Source organism: Acipenser ruthenus, chromosome 2 (assembly GCF_902713425.1).
Source record: "Acipenser ruthenus chromosome 2, fAciRut3.2 maternal haplotype, whole genome shotgun sequence".
In the NCBI taxonomy this organism is placed as follows: Eukaryota; Metazoa; Chordata; class Actinopteri; order Acipenseriformes; family Acipenseridae; genus Acipenser; species Acipenser ruthenus.
Genome location: NC_081190.1, coordinates 34,181,029 through 34,205,948, shown reverse-complemented (window position 1 = coordinate 34,205,948; position 24,920 = coordinate 34,181,029). Strand labels below are relative to the sequence as shown.

General features: G+C 36.3%; 1 protein-coding gene across 2 annotated transcripts in view; it reads left to right on the top strand.

The window, feature by feature from the left end:
- LOC131699063 (phospholipid phosphatase 1-like) overlaps positions 1–24,920 on the top strand; it is a 45,827-nt gene that overhangs the window by 5,816 nt on the left and 15,091 nt on the right. Inside the window, exons 2-3 of one of the 2 annotated variants that reach the window (XM_058994682.1) lie at positions 9,297–9,451; positions 18,022–18,302. In XM_058994682.1, coding sequence (XP_058850665.1) covers positions 9,297–9,451; positions 18,022–18,302 — 436 coding nt within the window. Of the gene's footprint in view, positions 1–9,296; positions 9,452–16,291; positions 16,444–18,021; positions 18,303–24,920 lie in introns of both variants that reach the window. The other variant, XM_058994685.1, reaches the window with a different exon arrangement.

The window sequence follows — 24,920 nt, the reverse complement described above, 5'->3', positions numbered from 1 at the left end:
TTCAATGCACTCTAATAGGTTTTAGGTCAGGGTGAAATAACTCAATAAATGTTTATTAATCGGTTCTTTCCATGGTTGTTTGCATAGCTCATGTACACAGAAAACCACATTATGACTGTGGAAGAATACAGTACTTTAAGCTGTTGGAATCTGAAAGAATTCTAAGAATATTATGCTAATAATATGATGCACAAGCATTAAAAAAAATAAAAAGGGGAGTAATGTGACAAACCTAAACCATAACATTAAAGAAAAAAAGAGATACTTGAGCTGGCTTGTTTATATATATATATATAGCTAGTAACTGTTAAATGATATACTGTAATTTGGTTATTTACATTAAAAAATATGTAGTGAATACGTTTTGCAGAGTTATCATAATCTGTTTTTTTTACTCTTCCTATAAAACAAGCTTAAGAAATTGTTTTTTTGATAGGAAATGTTATTGTCATTTTATTTCTGGTTAACTATGTTGCGTCCTCTCCACTGTACTTCCGTGGTTTGTTAGCCAAGAGCTCATAATTATTGTTTTCATTTCACAATCCTAGCAGAGCCTAATGCTTTGCCTCTTTTAGAGGTATCCAAGGCAACCTCTGATGTGTCAGTCAATAGTAATTGTTAATGTATCTACGTTGATTTAAATCTGAATGTTTTAACAGCCAGTGTTACATAATGCCAAGATTAGCGTTGAACCCCATAATACAATTCATCTCGCCGTGTGCAAAGAGAAGCATAATTCGGTTTCAGCACATGTGAAAAAGGCTGAAAATCATCAATTCATGCCTATTATTTTGGCTTAATATTATTCAGTTCCTAAATGTTTGGCATCATCTGTGAAAAGCTATCAATATAATTGTGTGTATTGGTTGATTGTAGCCACCAATAACCCATTAAATGGAGACAGAAATAGCTGAAATGTAGATAAATAACCAAGGCTCAGTATTTATCAAACCCTAGTTTACCTAAACCTTTAGTAATAATAGTCCACCTCATATTTGTTTCCCTAGAGAGTGACGCTACATTTCTGGAGATTGTTACTGCGGTGTTTTATGCTTATTGGGTTGCACCAGTTTTGTGTAGGTTTGTTCTTAAATTGTAACAATAAATTAGATAGGTCTTTATATGAAGGTGCAAAATAAACTGGTAATATTACAAAATTAGTTAGACATTTATACTCTTTTTGAGTCACTGAATTAACATTATGAAATGGTGGTTTTAGTTTTGTAACATTAACAAATTTCCTTTGCCTAAAAATTGAAAATTGTGCTTTAAAGCACTGAGAGATGATAAATTTAGTTGCAGGTTTACTGTACACATTTTATTTTAAATACCCCTGGCGTGTTCCTGAAGCTTACCTTCATTGTACTCTATACTGCTTCATTTTACCTAAACCTTTAGTAGAAGGCTCCAGTAGAAAACTAGAACCTGTATCTTTGCAGTTCTTACAGAGCTCCAAGATATATGAAAACTGAATTTGGATAATGCTTAGTTTTACGAATTGTCACAACATACCTTTAATAAACTCTGCATCTAAATTAAAGGGATTAGGCGGCCACTGAAGGGAGTGGATACTTGTTTTTTATGTTTCTCCAAAGAAGTCTGTGGAAATTAAAACCCAATTGTGAATCATTTTAAAAACGTTTGTAAATGCACTTCCAATATCAAATGTTCTCTGAAATACCAGTTACTGTAGTTAAGTTGAGGTATTAAGTTGCACGTGTTTTATAATTCAGTAATAGCTGTTATTCAGTGTTAGAAACAGATGGCTTTCTTTAAGGCTAGCCACCAGTATAGCCAAACTTTAGTCATCAAACTAGACTTAAAATAAGCAAACATTTTATTCTTTCAGTAATCTATGTTTTATATTATTAGTATATTTTAAGTATTTTTTTTTTATGAGTAGAATCAAAACTACCCAGTGCATCGCCCCATACACAGAAAACAGGACAGAAACAAAATGTAAAGTTGGTTGACAAAGCCAAGTGCAGGAACTATTACGACTTAATCCGCAGCCCTTTTCGATGGAGCTATAAATAAAACCTCTGAGAGCTGTAACGAGTGCTGGCTTCTCCAGATCAATGGAGCCTATGAAGTCATCAGAAACATGATCAGGCAGTTGCTACCTACATGTTGTCAGACATGGAAAAATAATGCGAGGCACAGCAGACTCATAAACAGAACTACACTGGGCTGCACGCAGCCACTGTTGGTATTGACTTTGGCTTCTAGTGGTTGCTGTGGATTTAATCAGCAGGTTAAAAATTGACAGATGTTGGAAACGTAACCTGAACTGGTCATACTGTTGGACTGTCTGTAGATGACAAAAGGTTCCATAGGGAAAATGAGTGAACTCGTAATGAACTTTTACCAACAGCATTGTTACTTCATGCTTTGTTGAGAGAGAGAGAAAAAAAAAAACTGTTAGTAATTAGATGACTGCTTTTTCCAGTCATTTTTTTAAGGAACACCCTCTTTAATTGTCCCGCCTTGCTTCACCCCATTAACAATGAGCTGTGCAAGGAGATATAAAGGTTACATCTGAATACCTGTAATAAGACAACATCTAAAATAATAAGAAGAATACAATATGTGTTAATGTTAGTAGTTGTGAGTCATACAGTCAGGGGCGTGAGGTCCTGGGTGTGTGAAGTTCACTTTCTTTTCTGGGGACTCTACAGGGAGTGTCATAATGGCTCTAAAGGTTAGGGAGGCAAAACCATTGGGTACTGGAATGCCAGCAATGGACCGGTTTTTAGCTCCAACCAAGCACTGAGTAATACAATTACAATTCATGAGGGAAGCAAAACCTAATGTGTTTTGAATTCCTGTGCTTTCGTCGTAATGGAATGGCAATGGTATAAACTGTAAAATATTCAATAATTAATAACAAAATAATAATAAAATGATGAAAGCTTTACAGCAAGCACATACTACATTTCAGTGTGTGTCCCCATTTTCTATATTTCTTAATGGATTCCAATTGCAAGAACAAAACAGGAAAGTAAATTATGCTGCGCTGTACTTGAGAAAGCAAATGGTTAAATAAAAAAAGTACTGTATTGTGGAGTGCCGAACAACTGATGACTATTTGAGACTGATATGTTACTGTATGTGGAGATCAGAGCTATTCTGAGTAGTTGTTTTTAGTTTAACATGGTGACCGTGATGAATGAAGCATGTGGCAAAGGGAATACATGGCCTGGAGTTGCACTGTGCTTGTAACCCCTTTACAGTCAAGTGTTTTTGCTATAGATGTCAACCCACAGCCATCTTAATTTTATTTGACTGTTTTTACCACACTTTCATTGAAGGGCAATAAAAAACTTACAGTGAACATAATTGTATTTTCCGTTTCCAGACCCTTACCAGAACACACTACAGCTGTACATTTTCGCCCTAAGCAAACTTTTTTTTTTTGTAAGATCATAAATATATATATACAATAAAAGTAAAAAAAATAAGGAATAAAATAAAAACAGGCATTCCCTACTTTCTAGATTTGATTATTACATTGTGTGTCCGTCCACAATACAGATTTAGAATTAAAAAGAACAATATTAATCACTCATATTTGTCACCATTGCCCTAATAACAAAATAAAAAACTGTTTATGCATGCATATACTTTTAAGTGAATGTAATTCTAAAGTTGTGTATATCACAACATTAATTATTACATGTATTAGGCTTCAGCTCATTCAGTGATGAAAACCTTTTTTTCAAAACGCTCCTCCAGTCCAGTAAGCATGCCTGCGTGAACGGATGCATCATACTCTGTCTCGCTCACATCAGAACAGTTCATTGCGTCATTAAGATGGGGGAGACTTTAGCAGAGATGACATTACCTGTAACTGTAGCATGAATTTCCTGCCGCTGGCATAGGGTAGGTAGGAGGTGATTTGTCCCCTGCATAGCCGGGTTTAGCGTGTTGATGTCCAGGGATATCAGTGAGAAAAGCCAAATCCAGCACCCACTGTTCATCGTCAAGTTGAGCCTGTGCATGGGAACACTGAACAAGAAACTGGAGGATAGATGGAAGTAGTGCAGTGAAACGTTCCAGTACCTTTCCCCTGCTTAGCCAACGTACTTCACGTGTAAGATGAGGTCCCCATATTCACTATTAAGTTGATTCAGGAGTTCGATAAACTGCTGGTGGTGCAATGGTCACGCTTTTATAAAATTAACAATATGCACCACTTTGTCCATCACAGCTTTCAGTCTCCTTTGTCTAGCATTGCACAAAGTGCCTCCAGGTGGATTATGCAATGCACCCCAAAGAAGTTAGGTACGTGATATCTCAACAACGTCACAAATCGATCCATTCATTTTTCTTTTTTCTCCTTTTTTTAAAACAATCAGCAACAAAACTCTCACGTGAACTGAAATGTCATACCTTGCAACAGCACTCTGTTAACACAGTACAAGCAGTGTACATTTATGTTTTGATTTTATATTCATCAATGAAAAGCATTAACTCCCTTTCGTTCTTAGGGATTATTTATTTATTTTTGGATGGATGAGTGGGGCAGGTAGATGCGTCGTGGGCCAAGGAATTTTTTATTAGATTTTCAGATTCGTTCAAGGTTCACAGCCTTCTTTTCTGTATACTCCAATTCTAATCTACATTAGTTGTTTCTATTTCACCATGGGCATTTGGGAAAGCTCTATTATAACACTGAGCAAGACAACATAATACCTTTGACCAGCTACACATGTTTGGGTGTCTAGTTCAGTCCTATGTTTCATATTGCAATCAGCTGAGGGAGGCATCATTAGCAAAGGACTGCAAACCTTTAGAACTGAAGTATGGGGCTCTTCTTAATGATGCATAATATCTGATCAGTCGGCTGCTGGGTCCCAAATGATTAACTGTAACCAAAAGAAGTAACATTAAGAATTAAAGGGGAGTGAAGTCATGAGTGAATACATAGCAGCTTAACTTGTAATGCACAGGTGCTCTCTTAACAACCCAAACAAGATGTTCTGCCTGCTTTCCACACAGCCTTATCAGCTGACAAATATTGGATTGAAAACTGTACAAAGTTACAGTTGTATCTGCTGTAATGCAGTTACAATCTTTCTATTGGCTCTGTGGGTCTAATGAGGTTTTACTTCTAATGTATATTCCTTTTTAATAGGGGTTTACATGACTTGGCAAGACAAACAAACACATGTTTCTGTTGGCTTGCAGTAGGTTGACTTTTTGGATTACTATGAACCCTAGTATATACCAAAAAGGGTTACCACATGGAAAACTAAGTCCTTTGCAGGTCCTGGGCATTGACATTTGGAAAACCAATACTGTAATATTGTTTGGAATAATGACAAACTAGTTGACCTGTTAGGTTCCCCAGTTGCTGCTGAATTGGCAGTGAATACTAGTATGTGCTCCCAAATTCCCATTGTAGGAAAACTGTGTTTGTGAAGTGTGATAAAAATCAGTTTGTTCACTGAAAAATTAAGGTATTTAAAGTAAAATATCTTTGTCTCATCTCTAATTCAGTAAACACAGAGCACAACATGTTACTTAATTAGAAATTTATGAAGAAACCAATGGACCTGAGAAAGCTTAGAATGTTATTTTGTGCTTTGGGGGATTATGGGAGAAGAGAATGATAATGATTGTCTGTGCTCAAGCATATTGTTGATTTAGAACTTATTGGACTGGTGGTAACTACTAGCTTCACCTCCATTTCTAACAACACTGCTTGTTTTGTTGTGTCATAACTCACATGTTCACACTAAGTTTTGCTTTTACTGTAGGTTTGACTACAGGGCTTAGGGACTTCACAGAGTGCAAACTGGATTTAAATATGACAGGCTTGTCTAGGCTTCCAAGCTCGCTGATTGTTGTCTGGGTTTGTGTTGTCTTGACACCGACAGTGTCAAGATGCATCATCTCTTAACAAGAGTAAAAACACAGCAACTATGATTCCAGAAAGATAAAAGGCTGCCATTCAAAACAAAGTGTCATAAACCAGAGAGTGTTGTTCTGATTTACAATGCAAGACTATTACTGCAGCTACAAGCAACAGCTTGTTTTAAAATAAAATGCTCTGTAGATGTGAGAAATGAGAACCCTTTTTTTTTTTTTTTTTTTTTTTAAAACGACCTGACCACCAAAGCAATGTGAAATGGCAATTGCTCTGACCACAAGGTGTTTCATGCTCAACCTCACTTTGTTGTTCTCTCAGGAAATGGCAGTTGAAAGTCACCCACATACTTCACAGGGCCATTAAACCAAAAGCCTATTTCACATTAGGCTTACTAGACCAACAACTGCAGTTGTTTAGACTGAGTAGTTTCTATTTGACCAGCTGCATAGTGCTCAAGTTTGAAATGTGACAGAAAACTGAATGAAAAGTGGGCTAGTATTGTCTGATTTATTTTGTGTGTGTGTGTGTGTGTGTGTGTATATATATATATATATATATATATATATATATATATATATATATATATATATATATAAATACACAGACGTGCTCAAATTTGTTGGTACCCCGCCACAAAAAATGAAGAATGCACAATTTTCTCTGAAATAACTTGAAACTGACAAAAGTAATTGGCATCCACCATTGTTTATTCCATATTTAATAGAAATCAGACTTTTGCTTTTGATTTTTTATTCAACATAATATTGTAAATAATAAAACAAATGAAAATGGCATGGACAAAAATGATGGGACCGCTAACCTAATATTTTGTTGCACAACCTTTAGAGGCAATCACTGCAATCAAACGTTTTCTGTAGCTCTCAATGAGACTTCTGCACCTGTTAACAGGTAGTTTGGCCCACTCTTCCTGAGCAAACTGCTCCAGCTGTCTCAGGTTTGATGGCTGCCTTCTCCAGACTGCAAGTTTCAGCTCTTTCCATAGATGTTCGATAGGATTCAGATCAGGACTCCTAGAAGGCCGCTTCAGAATAGTCCAATGTTTTGTTCTTATCCATTCTTGGGTGCTTTTAGCTGTGTGTTTTGGGTCATTATCCTGTTGGAGGACCCATGACCTGCGACTGAGACAGAGCTTTCTGACACTGGGCAGTACGTTTTGCTCCAGAATGCCTTGATAGTCTTGAAATTTCATTGTGCCCTGCACAGATTCAAGCCACCCTGTGCCAGGCGCAGCAAAGCAGCTCCAAAACAAAAACGAGCCTCCTCCATGTTTCACTGTAGGTATGGTGTTCTTTTCTTTGAAAGCTTCATTTTTTCGTCTGTGAACATAGAGCTGATGTGAATTGCCAAAAAGCTCCAGTTTTGACTCATCTGTCCAAAGGACATTCTCCCAGAAGGATTGTGGCTTGTCAATATGCATTTTAGCAAATTCCAGTCTGGCTTTTTTATGTTTTTCTTTCAAAAGTGGAGTCCTCCTGGGTCTTCTTCCATGGAGCCCACTTTCGCTCAAAAAGCGACGGATGGTGCGATCAGAAATTGACGTACCTTCACCTTGGAGTTCAGCTTGTATCTCTTTGGCAGTTATCCTTGGTTCTTTTTCTACCATTCGCACTATCCATCTGTTCAATCTGGGGTCGATTTTCCTCTTGCGGCCGCGCCCAGGGAGGTTGGCTACAGTTCCGTGGACCTTAAACTTCTTAATAATATTTGCAACTGTTGTCACAGGAACATCAAGCTGCTTGGAGATGGTCTTATAGCCTTTACTTTACCATGCTTGTCTATTATTTTCTTTCTGATCTCCTCAGACAACTCTCTCCTTTGCTTTCTCTGGTCCATGTTCAGTGTGGTGCACACAATGATACCAAACAGCACAGTGACTACTTTTCTCCATTTAAATAGGCTGAATGTCTGGTTACAAGATTGGAGACATGTGTGATACTAATTAAAGAAACTAATTAGTTTGAAATATCACTATAATCCAATTATTTATTATCTTTTCTAAGGGGTACCAACAAATGTGTCCAGGCCATTTTAGAATATCTTTGTAGAATAGCAATAATTCATCACTTTTCACAGCTTCTTTGCTTTATTCTATGACATACCAAAGGCATGCAAGTATACATGATAAAATAGCTTTTAATTTCATCACTTTTCAGGAGGAATGAAGCATTTTCAATGAGCTGTAAGGGTACCAACAAATTTCAGCACGTCTGTATGTAATATATATATATATATATATATATATATATATATATATATATATATATATATATATATATATATATATATATATTATAATTTTTTTTGTAAAACTAATCCAACACACCATACAGACGGCTTCCACTTTTCTTTGCCTTCATATCTTTTTCTGGATAGGTTATGTGTATGTAAGCCTGTCCTGTAATAGATAGCTCCTGTTATTCTATGTCCAAGCTTTTTGGAGAAATGTGCATAATGATCAGTCAGAAAAGAGTATATCCCTTTAGGCCTATTGAGGGTGCAGCAATGACTAATCTACTGATCTGCCTTTAACTTGCCATCTCTCTTGACACTTCATGTTCCTTGCAGGGTTGTCGACAGTAGTAATAGGATGCAGTACTTCTGTTTTGTTATCTTTTGAAAGAGGAATAGCATGTAGGGAATTTATGCATACTGTATGTGCTTGCGTGTGGCTTTTTTGTGTGTTTTTTTCTGCGCTTGTGTCTTTGCATGAAAATGTGTGTTTGTACTTAACTGAATGTACATTTGAAAGGTTCGTTCAGCATGCTTCAGAACTTTAAACTGCTGTTGGATTTGTAACAAGCTTAGTAACACACTACTCACACTATCTAATGACTTGTGCCTGACTGCATGGAGTCAAATGTCTAATGAAGTGATTGCCTGTATAGAATACTCTGAAACATGAGGCTGTTTGCAGGTGATGGCAACACATCAGTGGTGGTGGTAAATTATGAACTAGATGTATAATTATGAAATTGTCTGTATTACTGTTGAAACATGTACTAAATGCACTTATTAATCAGCAGCACAGAAGACCGTTTTTGGACTGCAGATTTAGGAGTGCCATAAGATCCCATTAGATACTGACACATACAGAACTTTTAACATAATGAAACTGTTAGGGCTTATTTCTCAGAACAAGAAGAATTTTATTACAAATAGTCTCTGGACGTACTGTAACTGAGTTGGGCGAGTCATTTTTTTACCACACAATCCTAGTTGGATGATAGAAATGCACTGCTACTTTATTTCAATACAGCCTTTTCCATTGGACTATGATATAGATAATATATTTATGACACTATTTTTTAATCATATAAGTGCTGGAGGCTGCATGCCATGGAGTGCTCACCCAGACTGATGAAGAAGTTAACTCTCTTGTGTTTACCCTTTCTTTTTACAGCTGGCTTGCCGCTTGCTGTTTTTAACCTGGCCAAAATAAAGCCGTATCAGAATGGCTTTTTCTGTAACGATGACAGCATCAGATATCCGTTCCATAACAGTACCATCACCTCCACTGTCTTGTACACAGTGGGGTTCACACTGCCCATTTGCTCTGTAAGTAATTCTGTTTAGCAGGCAGGAGGGACCCAGGGGCTCAAATAACTAGTTCTGAGGGCCATCTACATTTATATTGCTCAAGCACTTTGGTTTTGTGAATCACAGAAATAGTTTTGATTTTAAGAATAACACTGTCAATCAAATTCCTAGTAAAATGTGGCTTTGTGTCTGTTAATCCCAATGTAATACACATAAGCTAAAACAATTGAATGAAGAACATAATATGTGAATAGGACCCCGTGTCTCTCATGTCTTGGTCCTCGTGTTGATTAAAAGTTATTTGAGCCTCTTTTTAGTCTAGGTCTCTTTAAATATGTAAGGCCTAGGCAGTCCTCACTGCTGACTATCTAGTAATGGGGCTATAAGGTATTTGGCTATTAATTAACTGGTTAGGAGATCTGCAGATAAGGGCCATTCACAGATTTTCAACCTATTTATCCAGATTTTTTGTCTAAGCCTCCAACATCCTTCCTTTCTTCCTCAGTCACAAGCCATGCCCAATGTATTCTATTGGTTCATCTGTCCTCTTAATTCTTGTTTACTGTTCTCCCCTCAAGTCAAATAACAAAGAGGCAGTGCAACCGTATTCAAAAACATTTCATTTCGATATTTATAACTTAGTATGTTGCAGACAGTAATGCACTTTTTTTTGTGCATTCCCTGAGCTCGAGTAAGATAAAGAATGTCCATGTAAAGTAACGGCTGAAGTCAGTGACAATTTTTTTTTTCCCCAAAACATTTAAACTCTAATGAAAATTGACATACAGCCCAAATTCAGATACCCATACAAAGTACAACTGTTGAATTCTCTGTTGTAGAGAAACATTTTGCAGTGGTACTATAGCTAAGTCTACATATGTGTACTGCTCTACCAATTGTATTAGTAACCCCTGTGCCTCTCTCTTATTAGTTAAACAGCTCTTTACATACAGTGTTGCTAGATTCTGATTGCTAGAAGCATCCAGTATTCCTTTCCTTAAAGTGGAAACTGTTTTCCAAGCTGACAACTAACTGTATTTTTCAAGCAGTTCAGATCCCCAACTGGAAACATACATATACTTTTCTGTATCTGACAAAACAGCAGCTTTATGTATAGTTTTATCTACAGTATATACGGTACAACAAGAGATGACAGATCAACCCAGAAGCACAAGAGAAAGGAAATCATAGTTTCACATGAGGGGGGTTCAGGTAGCAGAAAAGTCTGTTTGCATACAGTGGAAGTTTATAGTTCAATTGCATTGTATTTGATGAAGAACGCAGCATTGCTTCTGCCGTTAAACATTGAAATTGGTCTAGGCTGGGGTCCTTTGCAGTCATGGTCTCCTGATCTTTAACTCTTGATGAAAATGTGAATGGCCCTGTATTAAGTGGAATAAAAATGTTACCATAGAAACAGTGCTAAACTCATGTAATGGAAGTGATACATATCTGAGTGGTACTTTATGCAGCTTTTACTGACAGTGATGAGACAATATATACATTGGTACAGCACATACAGTAATACATTTGCTTTGCATTTGTTTTTGTTTTTTTTGAGTCGGAATACTCTTGGATATGGAGAAATCTGAAGTGCCATATTATTATTATTATTATTATTATTATTATTATTATTATTATTATTAACAGAATTTCAATACTGATGCCCACAACTACTGGGTGAGTTGGACTGCTTGCATTAAATATGGGTCTTTGCCAGCATGATACTGTCTTTCTTGACAATAATATAGTGTGGTGTGATGATATGAGATGTAAGTATCAACCAGTGTGGTGTGAGAGAAATTAACTTTTGGTATAATGATAATAATAAACGTCTTGGGTCACTAATTCGCAGTGTAACGTTTTGCCCCAGTTTCACCTTGCAAAGTTTTGCCAATTTAGTAGACTTAGTATCCTGTTTTGGTTGGGCGATAATGTGCAAATTTATCAGTAAGGTAATTAATATCACCCGCGAATGGAGAAGCTTCTTTTTTATAGTTTGTTCATGTGATGTTACGTTCTCATGTTTTCTAACAATATACTCCCAGGCCACAAGAATAAAAGTCCTGTGAAAATCATCCTATGAACCAGGTCAATTCATTCCGGCAGTAATTCTTTTAGAACCAGCAATTCTTGATGGGCCAGTAACATTCTGTCATGGCAGTTTGTAACTCCTGTCCTATTAGTTTGTAAGCATCAATATATTAGATATCTTGTGTACACATCAGGGCTGCTTAATAAAGCTTGTAGAAAGCCAGTGAATGCATTGCATCTATTACCGTGTTAATGCTTTTACACTTGTGATGTAAAGATGTTCAAAATTAGTTTGAATGTTTTAAACTACAGCCAGCTGCATAGTATGACATCTTCCTTGTTGCAATTGGTTGCTATGGAAATAAGACTTTTTTTCCTGCACTTTACACATGTACATATACTAATTAAAATGTCAATAAACTCTACAAAACATAAAACAAAAACGACCTGCTAGGAAAATATCCCTTCCAACTCTTGCCTCATCTGCATTTGGCAAACGCAGTTTAATCTTGTTCATACCATTTAAACAATGAACAATGATCCCAAAGCACAGAACAGAGATCAAACGACCACAAGTACTCCTGGTCAAGTAAATGTAATACGTATTTAATTAAAGTTAAAATACATTCAGCACACATGAACTAACTGAATACTGTACGCGACGGATGAAGACACATAAAAATGAAGTTAAAGTGATTTAACTTTTTGATATAACTTTGCGGGTGTGACACCCCAGGATGTTACTTGCAGTGTAGGGTTATGTAACATTAATGCCAAGACTGTTTGTCGGCCATTGTTCTCAATTCTGTTTTGACCTTTTAATAAAAACAGCTATGCATCCGATTTGAACACACACAGAGTAAGCCCTCCAGCTCCCAGTTTAAACTTCATTGTCACTGTGATGATACTGTAGGGTTGTGGCTTTAAGTGAAGCAGTAAAATTTAGAGTTCCACCCCACAAAAACCAGTCCACTTGTTCTTTGTAAAAATGTAACTTCGTATTTCCCTTTTTATATTAGACATATCTTTTTTTTGCTGTCCTTTAACAGAAACCGAACATATGTTTATTGTTAATTCAGACGGAAAGCATTTGGCTGCCAAATTGTGGGCCAGATTTACTTTACATTGAAATGCAATTCTGAAATGTAAAATGTCATTTGTAATTGTCTAAAAATAATGATAGTGAAGTGTAGAAAAGTTTAATATTTATTATGAGAGGGGCCAAAAATGTATATTAACCAGCTATGGTTTTGCCATTAATATTTACTCATTGGTGTTCATTGACAGTACTAAATTACTGATACCATTAAATAGATAATAATTAAACTACTGTAGTCAAAGTGAATATAGAAACTAACTCACCCTGCTCCCAAGACCCAAATTCAGTCTAAATAAGATGATGATGAAATGTTCACTTTTTTCAACTTTTTTTTTTATTACCAAGCTAATTGCAACCACAGGTCAAAATGCATTAAGCTACAGTCTCAAAATGTAAATTGAAGCAAACGAACTGCAAGCTTAACATTATACTGAACATAAGATCAGCCTTACAACGTACTGACTTTTTGCAAACTCAGGGGACATTTAGGCAGTAACCAAGGAAACTCCTGTAAATAACATACAGCCGGTATTTAGGTGTTGGTGGTCAACATTAGTGTTTCTAATCTGGCTTTAGGTTTCACAAGAGAATCGCAGCTATTTAAATTTTTAGCTTTGGTTTTTTTTTTTTTTTTTTTTTTAATTAGCTCCAGCTGCAAGTTTCTTTGTACCTCCCCTTTGCGAGTCGTGAGAGTTCAGTGCAGCGACAGATAAACAGGAAAGAGTTTTGCTAGGCTTTTTGTTAGCTACGTGTTTGCTCCATGTGGGGTGCTGGTCTACAGTAGTGCTTCCTACTCAAAGAATGAGGGGCCAAGACCTGTAGATAAGGTACAGCCAACCACTGCAAACTTCTAAAACCCGGCATCAAAGTAAACTGGTATTAAACTCAATATCTTCCCCTGCCAACTCAACAAAGTCCTCATTTGACCCCTTGGCATTGACTATTTTCCCTTGTTTGCCTTCCTTTTTTATAGGGCGTAAATGGTTTGGAAAATCTTAGTACTTTTTTTTTTTAAACTGGTAATCTGATATTATTCCAATCATTTAAGATGCATGACTGGGTATTGGCCTTGTCTTAGTTAAAGCCAGTTAGAGGAAACTAGGAAAATGCAGAAACAAGAGTAGCATTTGAAGGGTTTAACTTCATCCTTATTCTATTAAAGAAATTATAAGATCCAGAAACATTAATAATGTTATTCTTACCATGGCTTTGAAACTTAAGATTCAAGTTAAGATCCCAGTACAGTACTGGATGTCCAAGAACTGAAATGATTGATTTTTGGGGTTTAGAATGTAGAAAGTGATACAATGAAATACAGTCAACTGTTTCACTTGGGGTTAGAAGCCTGGGGTGTCTCGCACAAGCCTGGATTTATGCCTGATAAAGGTTTGGTGAGGTGGACACCTATTGTTGCCATATGAAAACATCTAACATCCTATTTTCTATTAAACTGACTGCCTTGATGACATTTATTAATGTTAGCAGTTCTAAAGCCATCATTAGACACAATCAGAATTAAGAGGATATAATGCTGGATATAGGTTACACAATTTCTCAAATCTATAGTCTCGGCTGCAATAACCCCTTAACCTTACTCTGATTGCGCTCGCATAAACCTTTAAACACAGAATTCATAAATGTATTGCTGCATTTCTTTAAAGTCCAGCAAGAACTTGGGATCCTTCTCTTCCTCACGAACACATGATTGATGCAATATGTTTTTTTTTTTTTTATTACAAGATAATATCGAGGTTAATTTGGATTGACACAAATCTCAAATTTACTTCCTTACTGTATTATGAAACCTGGCACTGATCTTTGACTCCGAATAGCCTCGTATGTATTAATTATTGAAAAGAGAAGTGTCAGGCCTACATCAGTCTAATGTCTGATATCCAATTAAATAAATGTACAAAAGTGAATATAATTGAAGAGATTGCTTGTTGAATTATTACTTTATAATTGATTTTGCGTGTACAGAAATCATGGTATATAATTATGAAGATGCAAGTGTAACACTATAATTAAAAAAAAAGAAAATGCAATGATTGATAGAGGCAATAGCAGTTACTAAATTTAAACAACAAAACTCCTTAAGCATTTGCAAATTGGTGTATGGTGGTACTATAGGCTGGTGATGTTTGAATGACTACATTTCTAATGTAAACAGTTATTACAATACGTATGGTTACTAGCCTTTCAAAATCATGTGTATCAGTTTTTTTAGGCCTAATTTTTATAGTTTTTGAATAATACATGTATTTTATTATATGACTAAATTGACTATGCTTATTGGGTACAAGGTTTTGGAAGACGTCATTTATTATTACTTTTGAAAGGCCGACAATATTAAAACTAGTTTGCAAATATATGCATAACATTTGCATTATGTGACATTTGCATGTGGAGTTTCTATACACAAGTCAGGCATTTACAATTTCTTAACCATGTACAGTAAAGTGCTGATCACCATATTTTACCAGTGCTCATTTTTAGTTTTACCTTCTGAAACATGTAGCCTTGACGACCAACTAAATCAGTCTGGCAAGGTTTTTTTTTTTTTTTTGAAAGGCTATTAATATAACTTTGAAGATCAAGTTAATTCACCAGTTTTCTGACTTGAAACTTGACTTGCAAATCTCCCGTCTGACAACCCCAAAGCAGACTCCTTTTATTTTGTGAATAATAATTTGGCTAGTTCAAGAGATTTCTGCTGTATTTTCATATGGGTCAGACCAGGATTAACATAGTGGACTAGGAAATAAAATAGCTACCAAGTAATTATTGTGCACCACAGTAAACACTGATGTGAATTCAGGTTCAATCACTATACATTTCATAGTAGCCCCCCCACAAAGGAAAAAGTACTTGCCTCGGTTCTCCATATTCCACAGGTCACATGTTAAAACAAAATTGTATCATGGAACCCAAATTGGTTCCTCTTATCAAGAGCTGTGAACAATGTTCCTGTTTGAGGCAAATAAGTGAATCATACTATATGGTTAACCCAAGATTGCATGGGTGACATACTGAGTTTTATCCATGTGACCTATCTGTAATGTAGGGAATTCCATGTTTGTGTATACAGAAGTTTGTGGTAGCCACAGTAAGAGGAGAGCACAGATTCATAGCTGGTTAAACAAAGGGACACTGTACCTTTTAGTCAAATAACCACACCTTCATCATTGTTCTGAAGAAAACAACACATTACATTAATAGTAAAGCTAGGTGCTGGTGCTATAAGTGCATGCTAAGAACTGACAATGGCTATGTGCTTGCTTAGCTACAAGAAATGTCCTCTGATTGGCCATAATGCTGTATCTTGGTGCTTTCTCCCTTGCTGGTTTGGGACTCTATGGCATACAGATTTTCTGGGCCTCTAATATTGCTGGTGCACTTCCCTTCCAGTCGGAGCTAAGGCACCCAACTATGGGATTTTACTCAGCTGACACCTAGCATATAAAGAGACATCAAACTTGTACACAGTATTTTGGTTGACAGTGTAAAAGAATGGGGTTTGGCTGGGAATCTCTAAAATAACTTGATGTGATGAGGTGCTTTTGATTTTTGTTTCATTCATTAACACATGTTTTGGTAGATAAGTCAAGAAGATCAAATAACCGTCAACCCCACAGATTATTTATTTCTTCGTTGGGAAAACCTAACTGTCTTGTATTAAAAGCGTCTATTTAATGCTCCTTTTATTTTCTCATTGCTTTTGCTAGCTGGACTGCCCTTTGCAATTCTCACACCACGACATAATCCATTCAAACGAGGATTTTTCTGTAGTGATGAATCCATCAAGTACCCTTTGAAAGAAGACACCATTTCCTATGAGTTGTTAGGTGGAATAATGATTCCTTTCACTCTTATTGTTGTAAGTGAATTTTGTTTTTATACCACACCATTCTTGCTTTTGTTGCTCACTCACCCCATTGTACTGTAGTTGTGATTGTAGTTCTTTAGAAATATATTGTTAGTTAATTTAATCAGTGAATTGCTTTGGGATGCCTTGGCATGAAAGGTGCTATACAAAATACATTTGATTGATTGATTTAATTATTATTATTATTATTTTATTTCTTAGCAGACACCCTTATCCAGGGTGACTTACAATTGTTACAAGATATCACATTAGTTTTACATACAATTACATTATTTAATTAACAGTACAATGCAATTTATTCTAAATAATGCAGTTCTGCCATCAGATTAACACTGCACCACTTGCCTCTTACTAATACAGTTAAGAATATTTAGGCAAATGTAAGAAAAGTGAACTTATAAATAAGGTTCTTAAGTAAGTTTACTTTTCTTAAGGGTTCTTAAATATTTTTACAGCATTTTGTGTTCTACTAACTGGTTTATTAAAAAATGTCACTGTAATAATAATAATTGTACTCAAATCATAATATAAATTGAAATAAATAAATAAATAAAATGTTGTCTACAAAGACAACTTTCTATAATAGTTTTTGATTTGGGGCCTTGGTTTCAAATAAAAATCACTGAAGAATCTTGACAGGTGCCATGGCAGCCCTTTACACACATACATGTATATGGAGGCACCACACATTTTTTTCTATAGAGCATAAGGTAAATTTGGTCTGCATGCCTGTACTTTTGTCTGGCCAAATAAGATTCCTTACATAATCTGTGCAACTAGCAAGCCTGTTCCTCTGCTAAACCATTTATAAAACAAACATATAAACTCTGTGGTGGAATTTTTTTTATTTTCCCCCACATACTGTAGGTTTGGTGGTATTTATTTAAAAAGAATAAAACAACAACGAAAGAACCCGAAGATACAAGGCTACCATACACTTTTCATTGAAATGTATTTGTGTACTGGCTTCTGTTGCCATTATTCTTTTATTACTCAAACACTATTATGCCACGCACATTCTTTGGCTTATGAGAATGGCTTATCGCTGGTTATTTTGGTCATAGTTCAGACTTTAGACTTGGTTTCAATGTCAGCTACATTTTCAAGTACCACTCAGATTTAGTTCCTTCTCCGATTTTAAGTTTTTTTTAATTGTCTTTTGTATTGTATTGTTAATTATCATGTAAGTGTTTGTTACATAAGTATAAGCATTCATTATGGAACACAGTACAACTTTGTAAGCACAAATCCATGTTGATTTGTCCAACTAAAGCATTTATCCACTGTAGCAATAGAAAAAAAACTAGTAAAATTCCAAGTGGCTAAATTAACTAAAACAATGAGTAAAACTTCACATGGATTATTTACACAGTTGTTCTGTGTTTTACACAATTATAACTGTGCTTGATTTATGGTTAGTTCTATCTATCTATCTCTTTTAATTCAATCTATATTTCTTTTTCATATGTGTGATTACAATCTGCAGATCTATTTGTCTGGCTTTCAACAAAACCAACAATGTAATCTTAAATTGTTTTCTTGAATTAACCCTTGTGTGTTTTTTCACAGATGATCATAGGGGAGTGCCTTTCAGTCCATTATAAACGCTTGCAGTCAAACTCCTCGGTCAGAAATAATTATGTGGCCTGCCTTTACAAGGCCATTGGAACTTTTCTGTTTGGCGCTGCCATGAGCCAGTCTCTGACTGACATCGGCAAGTATTCTATCGGGCGGCTACGACCTCACTTCCTGGATGTGTGCAAGCCGAATTGGACGGTAATCAACTGCCAAGCGGGCTACATAGAGAATTTCACGTGCACAGGGGAAACGTGGATTGTCAACGAAGCAAGGTATGTTTTTACCCCTTTTACTAAGGATTGCATGTGCTAACTTCTTTCCACACAAGATATGTTACAACATGAAGAACTGGTACATCCTAACTGACATCTGCTCCCATCAAAAAGTCATTGATCGGAGTTAATTCATACCTTTTAACCAGGAGTCTGTGGTTTCAAGACATTTCTAGGTTAATCCAGAATTCACAAATTCAAAGAGTCCACTCTGCATTATAAAGATACTGAATGCTTTATGTAATGTGAAACATTGCTATCTGTTACTTAAGCACATTAAGACTACACACATTTAGTACAGCATACCGCCTACTCTGTTGCACCACGCTGCCATTGTTGATTATCAAGTGCCATTGGGCATTTCTTTGACACAATGGAAACACTCATAATTACGTCTGTGGCGCCACATTATGCATCTCAACATTAAACCCTTTTTGTGCCTATCATGCTATAACAGGAATGCCTTCCTTAACACAGTTACTCAATTGCTGCAGATTTAATTTGAATAGAATGTTGGTGTGTTCTGGTACTTAGCCACAAAAAAGTTTGGTATTGGCAGCAAAACAAACAAAAAAAAAAGCTGTATTTTGTTTACAACCAAAATAAAAGCACCTCACTGAAGTGTTTTGTTATTCAATGGCAGTTTACTAAATAATGAGATGCTTCTAGTGACTAAGAAGACCTCCTGTGGTAAAATTGGACCTGGTAGTAACTATAACATAGCTACCATGTTTTGATAGTCAGTTTATTTTTTTTGTCTGTGTTGACCACTTGAAATAGTGCCTATTCGTTATGTATTTAACAGCCATATGTATGAGTGGTACAGCTGAGTGTTTTTTGTCCTGTATAGTAATGTCTAGGAAGAAGAAAACAACCAACTCACAATTTTCTTACAGCGTCATTTAGCCTTGCAGGCAGGGTTGCGGTTAGATAGTAATGATTGGAAAACCATTCCTGGGCTGTTTGTCACCCAACATTTGGTTTGGGAAGCAAATGTGCCAGTTCTTTTTAAAATGAATAGTGTTGAGGCCAGCCTGAGTGGATGTATTAGAAAACACACAAACCTCTGGGTACATTCATTCACAGAGTAGTCATCTGCTGTGACTTGGGCAGTGTGCTGGGAAGGTTTTAACACCCATCTTGGCCAAACAGTGGCAGGTGGCTTATTAAGAAGATGATTATTATTATTATTATTTGTTTATTTATCCAAAGCGACTTACAGAGACTCGGGTGTGTGAACTATGCATCAGCTGCAGAGTCACTTACAACTACGTCTCACCCGAAAGACGGAGCACAAGGAGGTTAAGTGACTTGCTCAGGGTCACACAATGAATCAGTTGCTGAGGTGGGATTTGAACCGGCTACCACGTTATTACACTGACCTACCACGTTACCAGAAAATGACAGCCTACTTTAGGAAGTGGGGGTGGTGGAGATGGGTGATTAAATGGTTTGTTGTAATGCTTTGGAAAACTGGACTTATTATTTTTTTTTTTCTTTATGAATTTGTAGCGTAGAATTTCAAAATGGTATTCAGATTTGGTAAGAGATCAATAAGAAATTCTATTTCCAGACATTTGAAGCTGTGAATTCCAGTCTAATATCATTCACATTTAACCCAATTGGCCATAATGCAATTATTCTCATGGTCATTAAATAACGGTGTACTGCCTTCTATAATCTGATCAAAAATGTAAAATAAGGGCCTATGCCTGAAAGAAATTGTGGCAAAGTGGTGAATACGTGCAGGCCCGGAAGAAACAGACAGACAGAGACAGCGAGGTTGGTGAAGCTGAGCACTTGGTTGTGCTCAGCATTTAATAAACAAAACAAGAGAACACAAAAACAGGACACGGCACTCTACGCCAAAATAAAATAGACAAACAAAACTTACTAAACACTTAACAAACGGTGATAAATAAACACGGTGAGTACAAACACTTATAGATTATTCCACTTTAACGTTTCTCCTTCTCTTTCTCACCCGTTCTCCACTCTCGAACCCTGAGCGAGTGAAAAAATGCTGTTTTTTGCAGTTGTACCGAGACTCGATTGCTAGTCAATCATTCAATTGGAATCTCGGTACAACTGCACGTGAATTAATTAAGTGCAATCCCGTGACACACATTATACACATTTTATCTGCACGTGAAGTGATGTGCAATCCCGTGCCTAAATACAACTATACATTTTAAATACTCGTGTTACACAGACCCGTTTATATCCCGTGTACCAATGACTATACACCAACATTTAACACACAACATATAACACACAAATGCACACAGGGGCGGGGCACATTGCCACAGAAATATATATATTTTTCTACCATATACAGTATATGACCCTTTAGATTTGTAAGATTTCTTTACCCCAAGTTGTTTAGAAAGTCATTACGACAGTAATTTTTTGTCAGTGTCTCCCGTGTATGGTCATGTTGCTGTGGTATTGCGTTGCTTATAACAAATCACGTCTGGTGACCAAACAGGCATCTGTGTGCCTAACAGTTTTATGCATTTCACCAGAATAAGGAACATACATTTTCAAAACAAATGTACTTCACAATTGTATGCAATGATCAGGTATACTAATGTATACTATTAAATGTGTTAAACTATATATGTTACTGATAATTGCATATGCTGGTTAATTGCATGAAACTGTTAGGCACCTGGGCTATGCAATTAACAAGAATCGACTAATAGGATTCAATATGATGTGATTCGGGTATTATTTAAAGTTGGATTCAGTGCTACTTGCATGAATTGTCTCTTAATAAATTCAGTATATGTTGAGCAGTTCACCAGCCTAATTGTTTGTGTTTACAATTAGAAAAACAGGAAATCATACTAAAAAAAAAGTCATTTCACTCAGCACATTTTTTTTTTATTAGGGGCAATTTTAAAGGTTTACTTGTGTTCATCTAGAGGTTGTTTTTTTTTTGTGGGGGGGAATTCTGGCAAAACTGATTAAACCACGCAGCCTTATAAAGACACATGGGAATACAAACCATTTGCATTTGGCAGTCAACTGGAGCCCCCTGAGTTATATTTATATATCTGTGGGAGTATAAGGTGGCGTAGGAATAGATTGCAAGAATATCATGCCCTATAAAACGGAACACAATCATTTTTTTCTTCACTAGTCTCCCGAATGATAGGCCATCAATTAAATTCAAATGACATTTTTTCTTGTATATTGATGTCTTTCTACAACAAAGCTTTTTCCACACCAAAAAAAGAGAAAGCGACAACACAGTTGTTTGCATAATTTCTATACATTGAAATCTATAGTGTTTATCAAAATGCATAGGATTGTATTTCAGATTGCACCCTTGTGTAGCCTACATCAGACACTACTGAAGCGCCAGGGCTGGATTTCTCTTCAACAGTCTGCCTGTCATATACTGTAGCAGGATGTGACTGAATGTACATTTTAAAGGGTTTTAGGCTACTTGGCATTGTTTTTGCAGCGCAAGCTCACTAATAGGTCAGACAGATATTGATTCACAACAGGATTCATTTGAAAAAGTCTTCAGTCCCTTTTTACTCATTAGATTCGACTGCACTGGCATTATAGCTGCATTTATATTTATTCATCTCAATTTGGACCACATTGGATGAAACGCTAAGCTTTAATGGAGGGACGTGACAAATAGTTTGTCTGACATTTATTATCCTAGGTGAAAGATCTGTTTGGGTTTATTTCGTCTTTAACTGAAAGACGCTTCCCCTCAGTCAGGATCTTTTTATAAATTTACCGGAAATGTGCTCTCGTTTTGCCAGTCAAATTCAATTGTATATGTTTGAGGGCTAAGGAAATTAGAGGTCAAACAAGAGAAGAAGGGAGCCAAAGGATGTAGGCCCCGGTCTATTAGAAATAATATAGAGAAGCCTAATGTCATTTTAACATAAACTACAGCCAATACCATGGCATCTGCAGACAATACCTTACACAACAGTAGTATTTTTTGATGGTGAATTTTCGTTACATGGATTTACTTCAAATGCAAACTAATTGTAATTTGACATTCGTCAAATGGTATGTAAAGCCTGACTAGCCATTTAGCTTTTTTTTTTTTTTTTTTAAAGGCGGCAGGCCAAACAGTGTTTTAGTGTGTATCATTGCACTGTGCTCCAGTGCTGGGAGTTCAAGTCCCACTTGTGGACTTAAAGGGAAACCAAACCCTACCGGAACTTCAGCTACTCGCTGAAATCACTGCTTCCAAAGCCTTTGCTGTTCACTGATTTGGCTTTTGACTGCAGTTAATGGAGCTCTGTTCAGCAGCTCAAGCAGCAGCATCTTGCTTCTTTCCCTGGCGTAGTGCCTGCAACAACAGATTTTTTTAATATATTAATGGTCCCTATCATCTGCTGGTGCTGCCACTGGTTTTGAGTTTACACAGTTGCCTGGGTGATTTTACGAAGGGGGGTGTAGATTTAGTTACCACACCTACCCAACACTGAATACCTGTGTGGTCCATTCCCTAAATACAATCAAATGATCTTTTTCTAAATTTCCAAATGTTGTTTGTGTGAGTGCACCTCAATCATAAACTAAACCCCATCCTGCCATTCAGTCGCAGGCCTCTCCCAAGCAGAATGATAATTTGCCTTTTAAACTAATTTCACTTGTGTTCTTTAGAATACAGCGACCATCTCACTGACAGTGATGCAATACATGGCTCATTGTTACCACCAAAACCCAATATCTTTTAAACAACATTGTAAGTTTGATAGAAGTTCTTGTTTTTCTTTTCCCCAATCATTTCCATTGCTGCAGGTATAGGATCCCGCTCGACTCCAAATAGTTTCCTTTGGTCACCAGACGTGATTTTGGTATGAGCAACGCAATACCATAGCAACATGACCATACACGGGAGACACTGACAAAAAATTACTGTTGTAATGACTTTCTAAACAACTTAAGGGCATAGGCCCTTATTTTTGATCAGATTATAGAAGGCTGTTCTGTTTCCTTTGTCTGTCTTTTTGCAGTTGCATGTTCATTTGAAAGCCATGTGCTGATTCATACGTCCCATTAGCTGACACTGCAAATCAGGAAGCTTAGAACAAGAGCTATACATGAAGTGCATACATTTTTCTTTTTGGAAACCAGCCACCTAGGCTAGTTATATCTGAGAGATAATCTGTTTTGTTGGGCAAGGTGCTTTTGTCTGAAAGCATGTTTATTTTAGAGTGGATTTTAAATCATTGCATTACCTGTCACCAGCATAGCAGGCTATTTGCAATTTTTTTTGCTGTATATTTAATTTCCCTGACTTTTACTTAAGTGAATAAAAACCGTCTGCAACACTGTGGTTCCTGTTTGTCCTGTACAGCAGGTTTTGACACCTGTCCCTTACAAACTGTCTGTGCTGCATTCATCATTTGCTGAAACATCGACTTGACTTTTTGTTTTTTATTTAAAGTATTGCTTTAGAATGTATGATGAGTCTTTACAGTTATTGATGAATGTTTTTTTTTGTTTTTTTTTTAACACAATTCTAGATTGTGCCATAGTTGCAAACAATTGCAGTCTAGTGACACAACTCAATTAATTGAAAAGTAAAACTGACAATTAAAAGTAGTCTGTCTAGCAAAAGAGACCTAACGAATTGCCAGTTTAATATCTGGAACCTGCAATCACGAAAATGCTGGAGATAATATGGTACTAGAATGTTCATCCTCCAATTGAAGTGAAAATGAAGTCTAGACAACAAAATGATATTCAGCAACGTGACAAGGGACTTGTGAGAAAGTTGTGCTAATGAGAGGCAGTAATATATATTTTCACCTTCAAAGGACATGATTCTTTTTCCACGTAGCAATATTTAAAAACAGTGTATTCCACTCTGTCTGACTTTAATAAAGTGCAGATCGTTACTTTATCTGTGAAAATGTTTATCAGATTCCTTTTCTGATGGTGTCTTTAACAGTCCAGTTTTGTTTTTGGACCTTATCCTTAAGTAACCCATGACTGTGAGCACATCGTAAATAGCCAATTATCATAGAAAAAGAAAATACAAACTGTGTGCTGGTGATAAAAAGGGCTGTGTTTACTGTATAGTTGCTCCACTTCTTATTATAAACTTAGGATCCTAAAACAGAAACATCTGTCTGCCGGATACATTTCCACCAAGATTTATAACACAGCTCAGTCCTTGTCTGGAATGAATTTATCTAGGCCATAGCTAAAGGCACACATAATCATCTTGGAGTGTGTTTCATTGAAATAAAGAAATGTCAGCTTGCTTTATCGCTTGATTCTGTAATTTGATGCATTTGTAGGTGTTTTCGAGTTGAATAACTGAGCGTGCACAGGTTTTGTGTACAGTACACATCGAAAGATTGTTACAGGGTACTTGCCCAGTGATGAGCCACTAAATCCAAAGCTACTTTTTCTGTTGAATGTATATTATGATGCCATGGTATTGGATGTGATTGATTCACTCACAAGGGGGGTATATTGCAGTTCATTGAACATCCCATTGGAATTACCTAACCGCTCCTACATAATAGTATTTTACTCCTGCCATTTGTGAACGTGGTTTATTTGTGACATGTTAAAGGAGAAATAGGGAAGGTTTAAAATCATTTTTTCTTACCTTTTGTTAGC